General features: G+C 21.7%; 1 protein-coding gene across 2 annotated transcripts in view; it reads right to left on the reverse strand.

The window, feature by feature from the left end:
* Positions 1-19,411, reverse strand: part of LOC128961850 (uncharacterized) — a 78,627-nt gene extending 59,216 nt beyond the window's left edge. The window contains exons 1-8 of one of the 2 annotated variants that reach the window (XM_054308150.1): positions 19,235-19,411; positions 18,718-19,070; positions 13,431-13,481; positions 12,542-12,798; positions 11,637-11,948; positions 10,754-11,114; positions 9,600-9,940; positions 1,713-1,812 (exon numbers count right to left, since the gene is read on the reverse strand). In XM_054308150.1, coding sequence (XP_054164125.1) covers positions 1,713-1,812; positions 9,600-9,940; positions 10,754-11,114; positions 11,637-11,948; positions 12,542-12,798; positions 13,431-13,481; positions 18,718-18,805 — 1,510 coding nt within the window. In that variant the 5' untranslated portion in view covers positions 18,806-19,070; positions 19,235-19,411. Of the gene's footprint in view, positions 1-1,712; positions 1,813-9,599; positions 9,941-10,753; positions 11,115-11,636; positions 11,949-12,541; positions 12,799-13,430; positions 13,482-18,717; positions 19,071-19,163 lie in introns of both variants that reach the window. The other variant, XM_054308159.1, reaches the window with a different exon arrangement.
* Positions 19,412-23,646: the final 4,235 nt, after the last annotated feature.

Here is a 23,646-nt window from a genome sequence, read left to right on the forward strand (position 1 = left end):
TTATAGATTTTTTTTCAATTAATATAAAACTAAATATTATGCATAACAATTCAATGCAATTACAATATATATATATACAACATTAGATATTAATAAATATAAATTTTTTTATTTTTATGGTTAAACATAGAAATTTAGAGAAAAAAAACAATTTATAATTTCCTCAAATTATTATTTTTCATATAATGTTATAGCAATTGGTTTTGAATTAAAAACTAATTTCCTAAACACAAAAAACAATCAGATTTTGTATATATATATATATATATTGTATTATATTTCAGTACATAATCATTATATAATAATAATATTATTATAAAATACAAACAAAAACAGCAAATAATTGCTTTAAAAAATAATAATAATAATAAACTAATACTAATGTAATAATAATCTTTATGTAATATACATAAATACAATAAATAAAACCAAAAAATATGTTAAAATAAAATATTTATCATGAATTTTTTTTTTAATAATAATATATTATAATAAATATATATATTCAATATCAACAATAAAAAATAAAATTAATCATAAAAATATTATATTATCTTTTACTGTGAATATTATGTAATTATTATGTAACATATTTTATMTATATATATATATATATATATATATATATATATATATATATGTATACTTTGTATACAGTATATATATACAAATATATATATATATATATATATATATATATTACTATATTACATCAAAATTTGATGATCAAATTATATAATAACTAAATTAATTTATATCTATAATATTAAATTACTATGATATAATATACAGTATATAATGTACAAATATTGTATATTTTGTTTTTATTAGTATAACTTCAAGTAAACTGTTTAATAATAAAAATAATTACTAAAAATATTTGGTAACTCAGTAGATTTAATTTGAATTGAAATTAAACATTATATTTAATAATAATAATAATAAAAATACTTATACATTATGTATGCATTTATTTAAGTATACATATTTATTAATATATATTTTATTTCATATGCATATTGATATTATTTTTATTTATGTGCATATTTTAAAAAAAATTAATTTATGATATCTCAAGTAAGTATCATTTAATATAATTATTTTATTTTGTAAAATTATTTGATTGCATATAATAATAATAATACTGTATAAAAAATAACTAATTAATATTTTTGTTTTGAAAAAATATAATATTAAAAAAACTAGGCTTAATATATTGATTTATTGATTTATTTATTTATTACTGATTGATATAATTAAATATTTTATTTAGTAATTAGTAAAACACTTTTTTTTCTCAATACATTACACACACACAGTACTGTACTTAAAGTGTTACTACTAATAATAATAATAATACTAATAATAATATCAATAGTAAATTGCTATTAATTGAATACATAAAGTGAGTTAATTAATAGTGGAAATAATAACATTGATGACATTAATAAAATCATTTATTAATATATATATATATATATATATATTGAGAGAGAGAGAGAGAGAGAGTCTAATCACCAATTTTTGTATATCAGATAAATGCATTATTATCTCATTGTTAATATATATATATAGTATTTATATAATTAATACAATATAAATATATTATGTATGTGTCGTGTCTATATATATATATATGTTTGTAAATAACTTAAATAAGTAATGGGGATAATAAAAAAAAATTTATTTTATTATTATTATTAACTCCTAACCTGATTCCGATTGATTGTTAACCAAATTGTTGTCAACCATCTCACGACTACTACTACTACTATAATAGTCAACCAAACTATCATCCAAGCCATTAGTTTCCTGTAATTATTTAAAAATAAATTAATTAAGAAATAAATTTATAATATATATATAGAGTATTAATATATTAATTGTTTGTGTGAAAGAAAAAAAATTAAATAATTAATGTTTTTAAATATTAATTTATATTTATGTCTATTATGTCTATTATGTCTATTATGTCTATTAGTACAGTATAATAAAGTTTATTATTATTATTATTCAAAAAATACTAATTATGTAATATATTTTATATTATACTATTTTATTCACACACAAAAAAACAATATATAAAATAAATTGTATTAATTAAATGTATAAAATACTATTTATTGTATTGATATTATATAGAAATTATTAAATAATTTAATGATTTTTTTAGTATTTTTATAAATAATTATTAACAATAATAAATTTTAAGTTTTAAATCTATAATTTTTAATTTATTTATTATCTTAGATTTTAATTATTATTTATTATTACTAATTATTATTATTATTATTATTATTATTATTATTATTATTATAACAATTTAATTAGTCATAAATAATACATTAATTTTATATAAATTATTCATAAACTTAAACTACTAATTCTATTGAATTAAACTACTAATTAAAAAACTAAAAAAATCTATTATTTTCTTATTAATAACTTTTAAAACTTTGTTTTTCAAAATACTAAAATAAAAAAAACACTTTTTTGTTGTTAATTAATGAATTAATCCGTAAGAAAAATAAATAATAAAAAATAAAAATATATAATATTATATATATATACTAATCAAAGTTTTAATGTTTTTTTTATTTAGGAAACTAAGTTAAAATCCCTTAAAAACAAAACAAAAATAAAAAATAATTGTTACATCCATAACAACATATATACAGATATATATATATATATATATATATATATATATATATATATACTGTATATTTATATATGATAATATTATTATTAATAATAATCATAAGCCATAATATTTAAATTAAATGCATTCAAACAAACATAATAAGGCATTAATAATTGAATTCATTGAAAGATTATAATTATTAGCAAATTTTATATGTTGTCATAACTTATGGTCTCTCTCTCTCTCTCTCTCTCTCTCTCTCTCTCTCTCTCTCTATGCTCACTCACTCACTCACTCATCACTAACTAAATTCATCCTAATTTTTCACTATTGGCAACGGGATTAACGTTTTATTGTAATTTTACCCAAATATATAATACTATTTATAAGTATATATATATATATTCATTATGTTATATATATATATATAAAATATAGTTTTAGTGAAAAACTAGAATTTAATCTTTAAATCTGTGACTAATTAGTCATGAATTATGATTTAACGTTATATAACAATACAATCGGCTTAAATAATATGCTCTCTCTCTCTCTCTCTCTCTGCAAAACTTTCTGCAATAATATTTGATGATTTATTATATTATAAATGTATGTTTACCTAACAGTACAGTACAATACTGTATTATATTGTTAATACTGACTAAATAATGACAACATATATTTATATCTGTAAATTTGAAAAATCAATTTTATTGTTGTTTGAATCTAATTATTATTCCTAAGCATATCCTACTATACCATAGTATATATATATATATATATCATCTAATAAACAAAATTATTATTATTATTATTATTATTATTATTACAGTAGTATTAAAATTAATATAAATATCAAGTATATACTGTATAATAATAATAATATTAATATTAAACAATTTTTCATTTGAATAATTACATCAATAATTTATTTGTTTCAACAAATCACATAATAATCTCTCTCTCTCTCTCTCTCTCTCTCTCTCTCTCTTTCTTTCTCTCTCTACTAGTTGTTAGTATTTACCAGTCATTTATATATATTAATTATAGTGTATTACTGTATAATATAGACATTTTGAATGATAGGGTTGACATAATAGTATTATAACTTTCACTAATATCTATATTACTATTATTATACCTTATATTTTCATATTATTATTATTATTATTATTCAACTAATAAAGAGATAAAAGGGTCCACATATAGGTATATATATATATATATATATATTGAATGTATTGAATATAGTAGTATATAATTCAGTACAAAATACCGTATATACTGTATATTATTATCTATTTTGTATTATATGTATAGAAAATATACAAATTTCTCTCTCTCTCTCTCTCTCTCTCTCTCTCTCTCTCTCTCTCTTTCTCTTTCACTCTTTATATTTACATAATCTCCAAAAACTACTGTATTACGATATTATGATATAAATTTTATATATATACTGTATATAAAGTACAGTATATTATATAATCAATATTTGCCAACTATTCACTGGTTGTCGTCAAATATAAAAATAATAGAAATTATATGATAAAAATTGTTACCAAAATTATTATTATTATTACTATTATTATTACTATTATTATTACTAGAATTCACATAAGGTTTCTTTGATATATATATATATATATATATATATATATTTAGTGCCAAAATATTTACTACAATAGTATACTTTATTGACTATGTTTTCTCACTACTCTTCAAACATTGCGATCAAAAAATATTATATTATTTTTGTAAATATAATTTCTTTTTTTTGTTGGAAATAATTTTCACAATTCAATTTATATATAAGTATATAATAATAATAATAATAATAATAATAATAAGAGGAGGCACAGTGGTGTAGTGGTTAGTGTGTAGGGCTAGTAGAGTAATGGAGAGTAAGATCGTGAGTTCGAGCCCTGATGTGGAAAGCAATTTTTCTGAGAAAAAAAAAATTGTTTTAACTGTGCTTCCCGTCCCTGCCCAACCAACGCTGTTTAGGACGGCCAACTTAAGTAGTATGGGGAAAGCGGGGTGCTAAGTGAGGACGAGTTTCTGCCCGACCCGGGTATCGGTACTTCGGTATCGGTGCCCACCTGGGGGTACCCGCAAGGGTGCTCCCACCCGGGGGTGCCTGTAAAAAGGTGCCCCCACCCCGAAGGGACGTCCGCAAGGATGTCCCTTCACCCTTCGAGTAGTTACTCGTCCTCACACGCAATGGCCACTTTTGTTTCAAAAAAATAAAAATAAAAATCCTATTTCAACAAACACATGTTAGTGGTGAGAAATGGGTGGCAATAGACACATGTTAGTGTTGAGCTTTCTCTAGGGACCGGGACCCCGTAAAAAGGCCACAAAATATATAAATATGATTACACGTAGTCGTAGGAATAACGGGGGGTGTTCGGGAGGTACCCTCTCAAATAAATCCCGCGTTCAGCAGGTAGGCATTGACTGCTGTTCGTTAAGTATGCATCATATCCCACGCAGTGATGTGCTATGCGGGCAAAGCTGTGATGTAATGCGACCGCAGACTAGTCAACAAAATCAGACTAACCTCCAAAATGTTTCAGTTCAAGCTGGTTCTCAGCAACAACTGACCAATTTGGTTGACAAATCGCAAAAGCGCATGAGATGGACACATGAGATGAATACCTTGATAATGCGCGAATACTACAGATCAACTCGACTCGAAACAAATATGACTGATTACAGAAACCAAATATACTTAGCATTCAAACAAAAATATCCAGAACTAAATGTAACGGAACAAAGAATTGCAGACCAACGGCGATTCTTAGCAAAGAATAATAAAATATCCCCGATTGAATTACAAGAAATCAAACAACAAGTGGCACATGAACTATCATTAAATGAAACAACTGAATTAAATACCACAGTAGAAGTAGTGCCAGAAATAGAAGAGACACCTACAACAACAGATAACATAAACAATACAAATGATGAAATAAAAAGAATAACAGCAGAAAATGAACTAAAAACATCTTTAGAACAATATAAAGACTTTGAAATAGAATTCAGACCTAAATTACCAAAAATAAGAAGTGGCATTAAAACAAGATCTACTATAATAACGATAAATGATATACTTAAAGATTACATCGAAGAAAATATGTCGTTGAGCGCAATTAATACAATAACGTATTGTGCAGCAGTAGCAGTATCGAGACTCTTAGGCTACAAAATAGAACACATGTCTACAACAAAACCAAATCAAGAAAATGTAATACCTAAATGGCAAAAGCGAATAGATACACGGATAGAAGGGAAAAGAAAAATAATTGGAAGAATAACGCAAGTGTTAAATGGAATCAAATCAAAAAGACTTAACCAATCATTAAAAGATATATACCGATCATTACAGACAAAACCTGGAAAACCTGAATTTGAATCCATAATCCGAAATTACAACGACACATTAAAACAAACAGTTCAAGCACTATCACAAAGAATTAGAAGATATAAAATACAAAGCGAAAGACGAAAACAAAATACAATGTTCTATAATAACGAAAAAATGTTCTATAGAAATCAAAATAAAATAAATTCAAGCAATAATAACAATACACCACAAATAGATGAAATAGAAAACTACTGGAAAGAAATCTGGAGTAACCCAAAGGAATATAAAGAATCTAATTGGATAAATGATATTGAAGATGAAAATAAAAAAATACCACATATGACTTCAGTAAATATAATTAAAGATGACTTAACCGAAGCCCTCAATAAATCCCACAACTGGAAAAGCCCAGGACAAGACAAAATACAAAACTTCTGGTATAAACACTTTACAACAGTTCATCAACCAATGGCAATAGCAATGAATAAAATAATACAAACAGGACAAACCGATGACTTCCTCACTTCCGGAATAACATATCTACTCCCAAAAACAGAAAATACATCAGATCCCAGCAAATATAGACCAATCACTTGCCTAACAACAATGTATAAAATCCTAACATCCATAATATCAACAAAAATATATAATCATTTAAGTAACAACAACATAATAGCTGAAGAACAAAAAGGCTGTATAAAACACTCAATGGGTTGTAAAGAGCAATTAACAATAGACAATATCATAACAATAAGAGCTCGTCAAAAACATAGAAATCTTGAAATGGCATACATAGACTATAAGAAAGCATTCGATTCAGTCCCTCATAAATGGTTATTAAGAGTGTTAAAACTATATAAAATTGACAACACACTGATAAACACATTAGAAAATATGATGAAAAAAATGGAATACTAAATTGTGTGTCAATACAAATAATGGAACAAAAATAAGTACAGAAATCAAAATAAATAGAGGAATATTTCAAGGAGATTCACTCAGTCCTCTGTGGTTCTGCTTAGCTATAAACCCACTGTCATCACTACTTAAAAAGCTAAAAGGCGTAAATCTAAAATCAAGTGATACAAAATATAATCTAACACATCTACTATATATGGACGACTTAAAACTATACGCCGAAAAAGAATCTGATTTAAATGCAATGCTAAAAACAACAGAAACTTTCTCCAATGATATAAATATGGAATTCGGATTAGATAAATGTGCTATAATGAAACTGAAAAAAGGAGTCTATTCTGAAAGAAATCAATACGAAACTGATAACGGATATATAAAGGCACTAGAAAATGGAGATATATATAAGTATTTAGGAATTAAGCAAATGCATAAATCTAAAATGACAGAAGTTAAAGAAGAAATAAAGAAAACATTAAACCAAAGAATAATAAAAATACTAAAATCTCAACTAAACTCAAACAACAAATTCAAAGCCATAAACACTTGGGCTATACCTGTACTGACATACTCGTTCGGAATAATAAAATGGAGTAAAACAGAACTTGAGACCATTGAAAGACATATAAGGCGACAACTTACAATGTTTGGACTACACCACCCTAGAAGTTCTGTAGCACGACTGTGTGTTAGTAGAAAGCATGGGGGTAGAGGGTTACTAAACATTGTAAGCCTTGAAGCCAAACAGCGAGAATTGCTGAGAAAATACCATCAACAAAAATGCAATGTCTCAGAGCTCCACAAAATAACATCAACACTTGATTACAACTACACACCTCTAAATCTCAGCAATAATGAACATCAAATAGAAATACAAAATGAAAAAGAAAGGATTAACACATGGGCCTCAAAAGAACTCCACGGTAGATACAGAGCAGAACTCAACCAAACACACGTAGACGAAGAAATGTCTACAAAATGGTTGAAGTACGCCGGTCTTCATGGAGAGACAGAGGGGTTCATGATGGCAATACAAGATCGAGTGATTCCGACACGAAACCATCAGAAATACATCCAAAAGCTAAATATACCAACAGACAAGTGCAGGATGTGTCATATGGAGTCCGAAACAATAGAACATATACTAAACGGGTGTAAAGTACTCACAAACACCGAGTACCTAAGCCGTCACAACCAAGTAGCCAAAATCATACATCAGGAATTGGCAATAAGATTCGGACTAATCAAAGAACCATTACCATACTATAGATACGAGCCACAAAGTGTAATGGAAAGCAACAGAGCCAAGCTCTACTGGGATAAAGAAATAAGAACAGATAAGACTGTGGCCCACAACCGCCCAGATATAGTACTAGTAGACAAACATCAAGATAAGGCATACATAATAGACATAGCGGTCCCACTAACACACAAACTACAGGACACGCATAGTGAGAAACGCCGAAAATATACAGACTTGGCCTATGAGATCAATAAGATGTGGCGCATTAAGAAAGTTGAAATCATACCTATAATCCTGTCATCAATGGCCGTAATACCGAAAAATCTGGCCCTAAGTTTGGAATCACTGGAAATCAGAAAAACTAAGATCTATGAAATGCAAAAAGCAGTGATACTTCAGAGTTGTAGAACAGTCAGAAAAGTACTAGACTTGAGTTGAGTCTAACCAGTCGTGTCTCTGCCACCAAAAGTGGCCGACACAACTGTGATCACACCGGAACAACCGTGATATACAAAAATAATAATAATAATAATAATAATAATATAGAATATTCTACAATTCACATAAATTATTCTACAATATATTTATATTATATACTGTATATACTGTTTACTAGTTTAATATTATGATACTATTGTAGTTATTAACACTTTATATACTGTACAGAATATATTTAGACAAATTTATTAATAAATAATTTATGGATATGAGAGTTATTATCAATATATATATATATATATATATTTATATATTTGTATTGAAAATGTTTAATAATACATAAAATTAGTAAAATAAAAAGTTTTATTTTACAAACTACAATATATATATATACAATAAATATATATATAATTTATATATAAATAAAATACAGTGTCAAAGACAATAGAGTATTGGTATTGTTTGTTTTGTTATATATATATATATATATCTATTAATATATATATATTTATATATTTATATATCTAAAATAGTAAACTATGTGAAAATGTCAAAGTTTATAAATCAGGTTAAGTATAGTTAAATAGTACTTAACATATAATTTATCAACAAAAAAAATTTAGACATCAATCTGTTAAACACTATAACAATTACAAAAAAACTAACACATATAATTTGATAACTATATTTAAAAAATTAATTAATTAATTAATTAAAGATAATCAACAACAAAAATTAATAATTATCAAATCGATAATTACCATAAATTTAATTATTTAAAAAAAATCCAATTACCATAATTATTTAATAAAATTATATATATAATATATAAATTATTTTAATATATCAATTCAATATATATATATATATTATTTATATTGAATTGATATACTAAAATAGTTTATATATATAATATTATTATATAATATATATATATATTAATATAAGGGTTTATAAACTGTTTAGATTTTATGTTTAAATGAATGGATAGATACCTCAATTTGTTGTTGTTGCTTTGAATCAGATCCCAGTGCAGCCTCCGGCTCATGTATGTAATATCCGGGTCCAGGTTTCTTAATATCGTATCGATGTTGTCGATAAAAGCTTGATAGCGCATCGGTATAGTCATCACCAACACCAGCACCTACTAGACTATCATCATCATTATCATTGTAGCCATCAGCTGGCATCAGGTTATTGTCCAGTAATTCATTATAATTGTTGCCATAATCCTGTTGTTGTTGTCTGCCATCAATCAGTTGTCTAAATAGGTTGTTGTTGTTGTTGTTTCCGTTTTCTTCATCAACATTACTATTGTCTTCATCAGGTGTGTCATCTGATTGTTTGTTTGTTTCAAATGTCGGCAAAAATAATAATAATAATAATTAAATTAGTAATTTTAGAAAATAATAATTTAAATATTTTGTTTATATATATATATATATATATTATTATTAATTGATATAAACAGTATATTATGTATATAATAGATAGTTTTTTTTATTGTATGATACTGTATATTAAAATAACAATTACTGTATTTTTTTTTAATTTATCGGTAATTATATTGTAAATTATTTAACTATCTGTTAACTACAGTATAATAGAGATTACTTGCGTAGAAAAAAAATATTATTATCTTTAACTATATTTACAATTTGTTTACTTAAACTATTATATAAATTAGTTAAAAAATAATTATGAAAATTTACTGTATATTATTATCTATTAATATATATATATATATATATATATATCAAATTATGTTGTATTTTTAATCATCAATAAAAAAATACTATGTATAGATGCTAATTTTTATATTAAAAAAAACTAATAGCTTAATTTTGTATATAATTTTATCAAATAACCAATAGATAATTTAGTGACATATATAAATATAAATATATATTGGGGTAGAGTTTAGATGCTTTAATTAGAGGACAGTCCTAATTACGGGTAGTAGTAGTAGTAGTAGTAGTAGATAGTAGTAGAAATCACTACCTATAAATATTATATACTATTATATACTGTTTTTTTTAATTATCATTATTGAAACAAACAAAAAATTAATATATATATATATACAGTATATCAATGTATATTAGTATATATATATATAGAAAATATTAATAATAGAGTTAGAGCTGACCCCTACTACCAGTAGTTATAATCGGTTTGAAATATAATGGTCTGTTTAATAGTAAGCTCATGGAGTCTATGTCGCCACCATTCAACTGGGAAACTGATTTCAATATCGATTTTTCTAACAACTCAGGCGATACAACTGCCGGCGCTGCTGCTGCTCTTCCTCCTGTATGAGCACCGGTATCAACAACACCAATGATATCTTGATCATCATCATCGACATCATCATCATTGACAACATCGATATCATCAGTGATGATGGGCAGCCATTCAATAATATTACCACTTTTATCATAAAATAATGACGGCTTGTTGTCATTGTTGTTGTTATCAAACGATAGATCAGTTTCATCCACGACTGCAATCTATTTCATATTTATTGTAAAAATAAAAAATTGATTTAAAATTTTTATATTAATATTAGTTGTATTTTTTACAGTTATTACTAAACAATATATTGTATTATAATTAATAGTCAATAGTTATATAATCTGATGATATAACTGTATGATAATCAGTATGTTATATATATATATTCAATGAATATATTTTTTTAGCAAAAAAAACTAATAAATATATACTACTGTTAAATTGAAAAAATAAAATTTAAATAAAAACTATATAATTAAATATATTTTTTTAATTTTATTAGACAATACTATATATTATATTATTATATATTCAGTAAAAAAAATTATTACTATATATATATACAGTATATAAATTTTTATATCTACAAGTTGTTAAATATACAGTATATGTTTATACGGTATATTATATACTATATAATTAAGATTTATATAACATATGGTCTATTATGTCAAAGTAAAGAGAGAGAGAGAGAGAGAGAGAGAGAGAGAGAGAGAGACTACTTATGTGATACAAACCTTATGTTTCGGCAAATCATAGCCTATAATATCATCATCGATGCCATTGTCTATTAATTTTTCTTTAATCAACTTTTTGATAAACTTGAAAACTTTGTCATCAATTTTGATTTTATTATCCATACGTTTCATTGTTTTATAATCAAATTGATAGCGATTGTCACCAGTTTTACGATTGCTATTATCTTTGTTGTTGTCGTCCAAACGCAAGAACAGCTCTTTGGCAAAGTCTGACTCGTAGTCCGGTATGTATTCAATGTCTGATTGCGTTGAATAGGGTTTCTTGCGATTGGTGTCTATGGTTTTGGGCCCCTGTAGTTAAAACATGATAGGGTAGGCAATGAATATATATAGTATATATATATATATATAGTATATAATAAATGGTGAGAGAGAGAGAGAAAAAAAATCAATTAATGAATTTTGTTTGTTTGTTTGCCATTTATTATTGTGTGTTTAATAATATTAATAGCTTATAATAATAATAATAATACTGTATTATATATATATATGTGAAAAAATAAGTGATTTATTGAATTGTCAAACCATTTATGTTTGTCTGTCTGTATGTAAGCATTCATGTCTGTGTGTGTGTGTGTTTTTTATGTATGTATGTGTGTGTGTTGTATATATGTATGTATTTATGTGTGTGTGTGTGTGTGTGTGTGTGTGTGTGTGTGTTGTATATATGTATGTATTTATGTGTGTGTGTGTGTGTGTGTGTGTGTGCACTTGATATGGTAAAGGTCAGTAACCAAACAATACAGTTTACAACTATACTCTCACACACACACACACACACACACACACACACACACACACACACACACACACACACACACATACAAACACACACACACACACACACAGTCATATCAATAAATAAATATAAAAATATATCATACGGTGCTCTGTGCGGTCAAATGTAGTAGCCGTGAGCATAATCCCGGATCGTAATCAATATGCAATCGGTGGGTATAAAGTATTTGTTTGACGACACACTGTGTATAATCATTATCCCAACGATTGCCCGATTCATACAATCGTTGCATTTCGGTCTCCAACAGTCTCAATGTTTTATCATTTAACGAGTGCTGATAAGTGGCCAGTGTTTGGCCAGCGGTCAGGTCCTCTACCCGCTCGCACCGTCCAAATGCGTTGTCTAATAATATATATATATATATATATATATATATATATTGAATAAAATTTATAATAATTTTTTATTTAAAAAATTTAAACTATTAATGTGTATTAAAGATTAGTTCAATCAATAATAATAGATTGTTGAATATTTATTACATTGAAAAAAATTGAAATTGAATTTATTATTAGTATATATACAGTATATATAATTAGATATATTAATAATATTCAATCTAAATGATATAATTAGCATCAATTCCAGCTAAATATTTGACAGTTTATTTTTAGACATTTTAATTACATTAACATTTGTTAACACATTAATTAAACTTAATATCTCATCTGATAAACTTATATAATAACTAAACATCAAAAAAAATTATTTATTTTATTTTAAATATTTTGTTATATAATATATATATATATTTAAAAAATGATTATTAAATAAAATATAAATAAATATCAAAAAATATATCCAAGTCTAAATATATATATATCTAAATGTCAAACTGCCATATAATTATTATAATTATCAGATAATTATTTTGTTGACTGTTTTTAATTAATTTTTAAAAAATAAATTAAAAATATTATATTATATATATATATATATATATATATATATTAAACTTAGTTATCAATACATACCATCTAAACATACTTCCAGTTGATCACAAAGTTCATCACTGAATAGACAACCTATTGATATAATAATAATAAAATTAATATTAATAAACAAATTTTTAGTTATTATTATTTTTTAAATAAAACTATTTTATTTATTTAAATACAATAATATTTTAAAATTATATTATTAAATACTTAATATCTATAGTAATGTATATATATATTGAATCTCTATATTTCATATTAAAGTTATTATAGTATATAATTTATTGCAATTTTTATTATATTTATATATATATATATATATATATATACAGTATATTTACTTACAATAATAATAATAAAACATAAATTATATAACTGGTATATAACTGTAATATATTTTGTATATACAGCTAAGACATTAATAATAAACTAAAATATATATATATATATTTCCAGTTGATATATTAACAAATATAGCTTACATTATTATTATTATCATTATTATATTTAATTGATATAAACTATAGTAGTTTATTAAATTAAATTATTATCATAATAAATCAATAATTATTTCTATACTCATATATATATACTGTATTAATAAAAATATATTTAATATAAATAAAAAATTAATATATTTATATAAAAATTGTGGTGCTAAAAATAATTTATAATATTTATAATATTTATTTTTTAAAAATTATATTTAGAAACTACACTATAATAAAACTATACATTACAAATTAATATTATTATATTTAAATAATAATTTAAATATTTATATATATAATAAATACTGTACTTAGAAATAAGATAAATTTATAAAAAAAATAAATAAATAAATTACATTTTAAATTAATGTAAATTTATATAAATCCTAAAAGTATTATACATAAATAAACTATAATTTATATACTGGTATATATATATATATATATATTACATCTAAGTTTGATATCTAAAATATTTAAAAGATACTTTATAAATATGTTATCAAGGGCAATTTATTTTAATTAAAAAAATTTGTATAATTAATTATGTAAACGATTCTGGGAATTGATTCACAACATAACAACAACAACAACAAAATAAATATATAAATCATTGATAGTTAAAGAAAACAAAAAATTTTTTAAAACAAATTATTTAAAGCAATTTCTAATCAGTTTTATAAATCTCCTAACAATTATTATAAATAATTTAAAACTACATTTAAACAAAATAACTAGATTCTAGATAATAGTTAAATGAAATATAAAAAACAAAATTATTTATATAATATAAACATTTTTTTTAGTTTTGTTTGATTTAGTGTAAATTTTAAATTTTTAAAAAATTTAATAAAATAAAAAACATATGTCAGCGTCAAAATCATAATACATTCAAACATATACTACTACTACTACTACTACTACTACTACTACTACTACTACTACTACTACATAATTAACAATTATTTTAATAGTCATTAACTAATATTCAAAAAAAAGATATCTTATTGTTATTTATTATTTTTTAATCTGTTTTATACATTTTTTTTAAAAAAAATTGATTAAATTTACTTTATATTATCAATAGTTAATAAAAACAACAAGTGTTAGTTTTATATTTGAATTATTCATTAAGCGATTGTAACCAACCATAACTGTATAATAATTTAATACTATATACTGTATAACTATAAATATTTAATAAATATTTTATTTATATATATATATACAGTATACAGTATAATGATTAAACAAAATTAAATAATTAAACAATATACTCTATTTAACAATTTACTAATGTATAATATATATATACTGTATATATATATATATATATATATATATACAGTATATATATACAGTATATTAATATAAATATATATATATATATATTTAGAAACAGTAATTAAATTATTAGCATATTTATATTATTATTAAATAAATACAAAACAATATATATATAATACAAATGTTTTACAACAACAACAAGAAAAAATTTTGTATAATTTTTGTAAAACTTTTGTATAAATATATATATTTATTTATTTAGTATAAAAAAGCCAAAACAAAAACAAAAAACCTAAAATATAATAAATTTTATTTTATTAGATTTTTTGGAGATCACTAAAACAAAAATCACACAAAAACAACACCACAAAAAAATAACATACAAATTGAACCAAATCTTGTTTATTCAAAAAAAAAACTATTTAAACCCATTTATATAAAAATTTATTGATATATATATACTATATCAATATATACTGTATATATATATTTAACACTTTTCAATAAAAATCACTTTTTGTTTCCCAATGAGATTTAACTATAAAAATCAAAAAAAAATCATACAATGATTTTCTATATCTTTTTCTTAGATATCATGTTGTGTTAAACAAAACGTTAAATTGAATTAGACTGTAGTTTTAATCAATAGAAACTTACAGTATATATACATATATATACTGTATAAAGTGTTATATATATAAATATATATTAAATAGATGAAATGTGTTTACAATAATAATAATAAACACATATATATATATTTCCAATAAATAGTTCACATACAATAATATCAAATAAATAGTGTATGTAATAAAGTTAATCATAAAGAAAAAATAAATTTTATATATATATATATAGTGTTGGTAATTTTTTGCAATTCAATTTTCGATTGCCGCAATTGCTGAAAATTGCTTGAAATTGCTTGAAATTGCGCGCATGAGGGAATGTATAAAAATTAACTTTGACAACGTTAAAAATTTGATTTACTATAGATTAAGATAATTTACTAATTTATTATTATTTTTAACATGGTTTTAGATGGCAACATTTTATGATAAAATGATTAAAATTTATATAATTAATTTATGTTTTTATTCATATTGCTTTACCATTTAAATTTTGTTAATTTTTAAAAAATTATAAATTGTTCTATGTTACAATTGCGATTTTCGCAATCGAGCTTTTTGCAATTGCGGCAATTTCACGCAATTTCCGACCAATGCAATTGCGCATTTTGCAATCGGTACATCACTATATATATATATATATATATATATATATATATCCATAACTATCTAACCCTAATAACTGAAATCCAATGTCACTGAGCAACAGGAGATCCGACTTTGACTTATAAAATAAAATATAAAAAAAGTCATCACTTAGTTGTTATATATATATATACAGTAAATAGATATTTATATATAAAGTATCAATATTTTATCAAATTTTATTTTAATATTTATAAATATATATATATATATATAGAAAAATGATAATAAATAAAAATTTTATTATTAATATTTTAAAATCTAAACTAACATAATATTTATCTAAATATTTCCTATTGATTTTACAAAATACAAAAATATATATATAAATATAGATTATTTAAAATTTCATACTATTTATTATTTAATATTTTATAATAAATTTTTTTATTTATTATTATTTTCATTTTTATTTAATATTATATATATATATATATACGGTATATTTATTTAGAGATTTTAAAATGAAATTTGATAAAAACAATTTTAATAATAATAATCAAAAAGATTTTATGCCTTAAATTAAAATTCAATATTTTTTTAGCTAAAATAATTAATTAAAATTAGTTGTTATTAGTATTATATAATTTACTAAAAGCAATATACAGTATATATAATTTATATATATATATAATAACTGTCTATATTATATATATTAATTTAATATATAAATGTCAAAATATGTAATTTTATTTTATTTTAGTTATAGATTTTATATTTAAATACTGCTAATGTTTTTTTCAATTATGATTAGTTTTTCTTTAGTTTTATATAAAATAAAACTATTTAAAAAAATGATTTAATAAGTATTTATATTTTTTTGCGTGGGATTTATATATATATTGATATTGAATATATTCATATTATTATTATTATTATTACTGTATTTATACAATTCATATGAAAAATATTTTATATATTTAATAGTTAGAAAAAATAAAAAATTATATAAATTAATAATTATTAGACAATCAATCGATTAACTTATTATATAAGTGCTATCATTATATAACTTGACATTTAAAAAAATATATAAATATATTATATAATAATTTTTTTAAAAACATATTATTACAAATTATTATTATCTTATTTTCTATTATTTAATATATATATATATATATAAATTCCATATCTATATTATAATGATTATCAATATATCGTACCGGTAATATCATGATAAATAGTAACTTCAAAAAAAAAAAAACAATTAATTAATGCGAATAATAACTTTCAAAAATTAATAATAAATAAATTTACACAAAAAATTAATTAATTGCAAATAAGATTCTCATAGAAATAGATTATAATTGTAATATTAAATTTGCAATTATAATAAATAAAATCAGTATTTAATAAGTTAATGCCATTGAAAATTAATACAACAATAGCTACAGTACTATATATTTATGAATACCTGTATTATATATATACTGTATGTATATATATTTATATATATATATATATCTGTAAATAATACTTTGATTTCTAATAAATTCATAAAAATCTCTATAAATATTTTAATTCAAAAGTAATAATATGATATACATTAATGTATAATGTAATATATATATATACATTAATGTATATATATATATATATATATATATATATATATATATATATATATATATATATATATATATATATATATATATATATAATATATATATATACTGTATACTTTATATAGTATATATATTGATATATAATTTATAATCTAATCTAATAAAATATACATAAGTTATTATTTATATATATATACTGTATTATAAAATATTTATATACCTTGAAAAATTTATATATAAATTATATACAATATCAAACACAATATATTAATGTATAGATTATTAAAAAAAATTTTTCAATATAATCAATATTATTATCATAATTACTATTTTATATTAGATAATGGATTATTATTATTATTATTTTATAAAACATAATTATATATATTTATATTTATAAAATTAAAACTATTTACTAATATTAGTAGCAGATGCTATATTTTTTTAAATAAATAAATATATATATATTTATACATTTATAATATGTATTGAAAATAAGCCATATTTTATTCACACATACAAAACAAAACATATTGTAAATAATTTGTTTGTTTTCAATAACAAAAAAAACATAAAACAAATTTTTTAAAAATATTATTCAATAAATTTATTTTTTAAAATAATATATTATTTTTATTAATACCTAATTTATCAATAAAAAAATTTATCAATTAATTACAATAACTAAAAAACTTAAAATACATACCGACGTTATCGTTGGCCGCAATATTGTTAAACTGATTGCCAACCAGAATGATGGCCACCATCGACAACAATAGCCGACAATAAATCATTATCTTTGTTGTTGTTGTCGATGTTGTTGTTGTTGTTGTTGATTATCAATTGATTAATATATTGTTGTTGTTGTGATCATCGATGATAAACACCTTCAGTCGGTTAATACAACTGAAGATTGATTTTTTTTTGGTGACCACTCTCTCCGACTCTCTCTATCTCTTCCCACACAACAGATCTTCAATGTCTAGCAGTGAAGTGGCTTTCAAAGGGTTTCTTCGACTTCTTTGATGTTTTTTTTTTTGGTGACAATTCTTTATAATACTATTATATAAATATATATTTATTATTATTTAATTGGGATTATCTTTATAGACAATTACAAAATAAAATTAAAAAACAGATTATCACACAAACACACAATATGGTTGACCAGATTTTTTTGTTTGGTTTGTTATTGTTGATAATAACAAATGTCGGGCACCCACCTACACACTCAGACACCAATCAACCAACTTAATGGATAAGCCACATAAACTGGATAGTATCACAAAATTATATAAATATATTTTTACGATTATTATTATTATTATTACTCCATATTTTTTTAATTATTAGTTAGTTAGCTGTTTGTCTCTGGTTTTGGTTACATATTGTATTGAATAAATGTCAACCAAATTATTATTATATATCATAGATATATATATATATATATTTAGTTAACCAACAATTAACTACTACTACTTTAATACTACCTTAAAAAATACAATTAAAAATATATATATTTTTATTATACACACACACACCAAAAAATATATATATATATATTTATTTATTCATCATTACAAATAAAAACTACTGGTGCTGTTATTGTGTATATGTTTTTTTGTTATGTATGTACGGTATGTGTGCGACACTGCTGGTTGTTATAATATTTAATGGCCCACACATTTACACACACACACACATAGCAAACAGGTATATGTGTGCTATACTGTACTGTATTTTATTATTAAATGCTTGTATAATATATATATAAAGGATAGATAGTGTGTGTGAGTGAGTGAGTGAGTGCTAGAAAATTAAATAGTAAAGAGTAAGTGGAGTGAGTCTGTGATAAAAAGATAGAGAATATATGTAATAGAGAGCACTGTTAGCCATAGAAAGAGAGAGAATGGCGAATAACAACCAACTACTCCATGCCATCCATACTATTGATCCAAACAACACACATATATATATACAGAATATTGTGTTTGACGTCAAACTCTCTCTCTCTCTCTCTCTCTCTCTCTCTCTCTCTCTCTCTCTGATAATATAAACATACATGTATGATAAGGGAAACACACATTGTATACTTTTTTTATATTAAAAAAAAACCTAACTGTGCCCCCAATTTTTAGGCTGACCGTCAAATAAAATATTTCTAATACAACAACAACAACAACAAAACAATTCCTGATATTTATATTATTGTTGTTTTATAGTATACAACAACAAAAAAACAAAATACTTTTAGTCAAAATTATTAACATTTGTTTTCATAGAAAAATTATAATAATTAGTAACAAAATAGTTTGAATATATAATATATTTGAATTATAAAAAAATTTATAATTTATAATCATTTATTTTAATTTTAAAATTTAAGATTAATTAAAATTCTATAATTAAATTATAGTTACTATTTGTTAGTATTTACTTTATTTTTAAAAAATTACAAAAATATATATATCATTTATAATTATTTTAATGTAATTATCTAATATATATTTTTTTAAAAATACAGTAACTAATAGTAAATAAATGATTTATAGATTATATTTTATAATTTATTAAACTAAATATAAAAAACGATATAAAAAATAATATTAATAATAAAAGAAAAATCAATAATTTAAAAAAAATCTTATTTTTAATTGAAAATTTTATTATTATTTATATTATTTGTATTATTTATAACTATCAATAATTCTAAAAAAATATAGTTAATATTTAATTAAAAACTTTATTATTATTTTTTATTATTATTTATTACTATTACTGTATAATTAGCTAAACAAATGTAAAATCTTTTTTTTTATTTTGCATAAAAACTATTTAATATAAATATTTATGTTTTATTTATAGATAGATATGAGAAACACCTACATGTGCTCACACACACACACACACACACACACATACATATAACTACAGTATATTACTTAATAATTTTTTTTTAAAAATCAAACGGTGCTCCCAGTGTAACCACTGTGTGTTTGGTCAGCCTATATATATATACAGAATATATGAGTGCAATCCTCATCCTCTAACATATACTACTCCCTCCCATCACTCCCCACCCTTCACATAGTAAACCATAGCGATGGAGATAACATACAAACCTTAAGTACAGTACATGTCTAGATAATTATATATACTGTATATATAAAAAAAGGCCAGTTAGCTAAATAATAAATACAGTGTGTCTAATGGTATGCTGGACTCATGTAACCATTTGGTACAGTAGCAGATTAGGCCATTACTTGGACTGTATTTATATATATATATATATATATATATATATACAGAATCTATATATATAATATATATTAATTAATTAAATATTATATTAATTGTGTATATAACGATTCTGGTAATATTACACTGTGTGAGTATATACAGTATATACATGTATAATAGTCTATTTAATAAAAAAAAACTAAATATTTTATTGTTATTGTACTGTATTATTGTAAGCGGCGGCTCCAGTAGTCTACTACTGTATTATATTATTGTGTTATTATTGTATCCACAAAAAAAACATACTGGTGCTGCGTGGGTGGCCAATTCAGGACAGTCAGTCATTGGAGATATATAAACTATATTTACTACTATTATTAGTTGTTGGTAGTGTTTAACAATTTATTTCAAATTTTAGTATATTATTATTATTATTATATAGATATCTATATTTATATATAAAATTATATATATATATATAAAGACAGTAAACATACACATAGAGAGAGATAGAGTTAGACACAGATGTATAATATAATTGTTATAAATTGGTGTCACATAATAATTAAATAATATAATAATAATATTATTATTAGAAATAATATATATATATATATAAAAATCTAATTATTTTCCATAAAAATTTCCATAATATAGTAATTATTATATTTATATATATCTGTGTATAATTGTTTTGTTATTATTGTATATTATATATATAAATTAAATACTATTTATATCATTCCCATTATTTTTATTATTATTTTTTTTTAAATATGATACAAAATTGTGAACATCATAGAGGAGATGCCGGCAACTTTCCCGTAATTTTTTTGCCCGATAATGACAATAATTACGGAACTGAAACATTGATTTTAGTTATACTATTAATGTTTATATTGTGGTAGTTTTATTGTAAAAATAAATTATTTATTTAACAATTATATTATTATTATTATTATTTCGTAAATCTATAACATATTTATTTATAGTAAATAATTATCAATAATAATAATTTGTTAAATTTAACACAAAAAATTGTGATTTATTATGTTGTTATACTGTAGTATACATTATAGAATATTTCTAATATATATTGTTATATATATCTAATTAATTAATTAATTAATTTTATAGATATATAAATTACAAAAAAAATCAAATTAAAATACTAGTATGTAATCTACTAATATATTTATTTATTTATAGTAAATAATTTATACTATATATATACAATGTCTAACTAAACATTACAACAACAAATCAATTCAATTAATCTCTTAAATGTCAAATTTGTTGGTATTTATTGTGACTTTTTTTATATACGATATATATGTATATTATAAATGAGAAAATTTTTTTTTATTGTATATTTAATTTTCTCTATTGACTTTGATTACTAAATTGATTGTATATATATAATGTACTTAAACTAGTATACTATTAACTATATATTTTTATGTAACTAAATTTATTAATTAAAAAAATTAACGAAAAAAGTTATGTAAAATATTTAAAGGTTGTGAATAAAACAAAAATGTATTATAAATATTTTAAATCATTATATATATAACAATATATATATATATATAATATAAACTATTAATTAATAGTTTTATAAAATTATTTTTTATTATTATATAAAACAATAAATTGTTAAATAGTAAAAATTATTTATTAATATCAAATAAATAGATTATGATGTTATGCTAAATAAATAATAATAAAATTAAAAATACTAATATAAAAATTAAAATAAATATTTTATTTATTTTAATTTTATTATTATTATTATTTTAATTGATGAGTATATTTTTTAAATTAAATTTTTAGATTAATTAATTTTTTCGCAATCCACCCCGCCCCCCCCAAAAAACTAAACTTCAATTTTGCTGCTCTACTTAATCTATTAATTTTTATTATTATTATTACTAATAAATTTGACCATGATAAATTAATTATAAACAAACAATATTAGTTATATATTTAATTGTTTAAAATCTAATATTTAAAAAAAAATTTAAAAGTTTTACTTACATTTTTTGTGGGCGGGGGGATAAAAGTCCCCCTATCCCTGGATATTTTTTTGTGCATAAATAAAGTGGGGTGGGGAAAGTGTCCCTGATCATATATGATATTTTTATTGTTATTATTTTTTTTTTAAAAATAAAACACTAATAAGTTTATAATAATAATAAAAATATATTTTTTTAAAAACATAAGATATTTAACAAACAGTTTTAGGCGCCAATTGGCGGCTAATAATCAAAACAGTCTATCGATTCATAATATAAAAATTTTTTCATAATAGCGGTTAAAACTTAATTACAGACATTTTCGGGTAAGTGTATCACAAATTTAAAAAACAATTTTTTTTAGATAAACTAACATATAT

Source organism: Oppia nitens, unplaced genomic scaffold, assembly GCF_028296485.1.
Source record: "Oppia nitens isolate AA-2021 unplaced genomic scaffold, nextdenovo-longstitch-racon4-pilon3 scaffold14_pilon_pilon_pilon, whole genome shotgun sequence".
Taxonomy (NCBI): domain Eukaryota; kingdom Metazoa; phylum Arthropoda; class Arachnida; order Sarcoptiformes; family Oppiidae; genus Oppia; species Oppia nitens.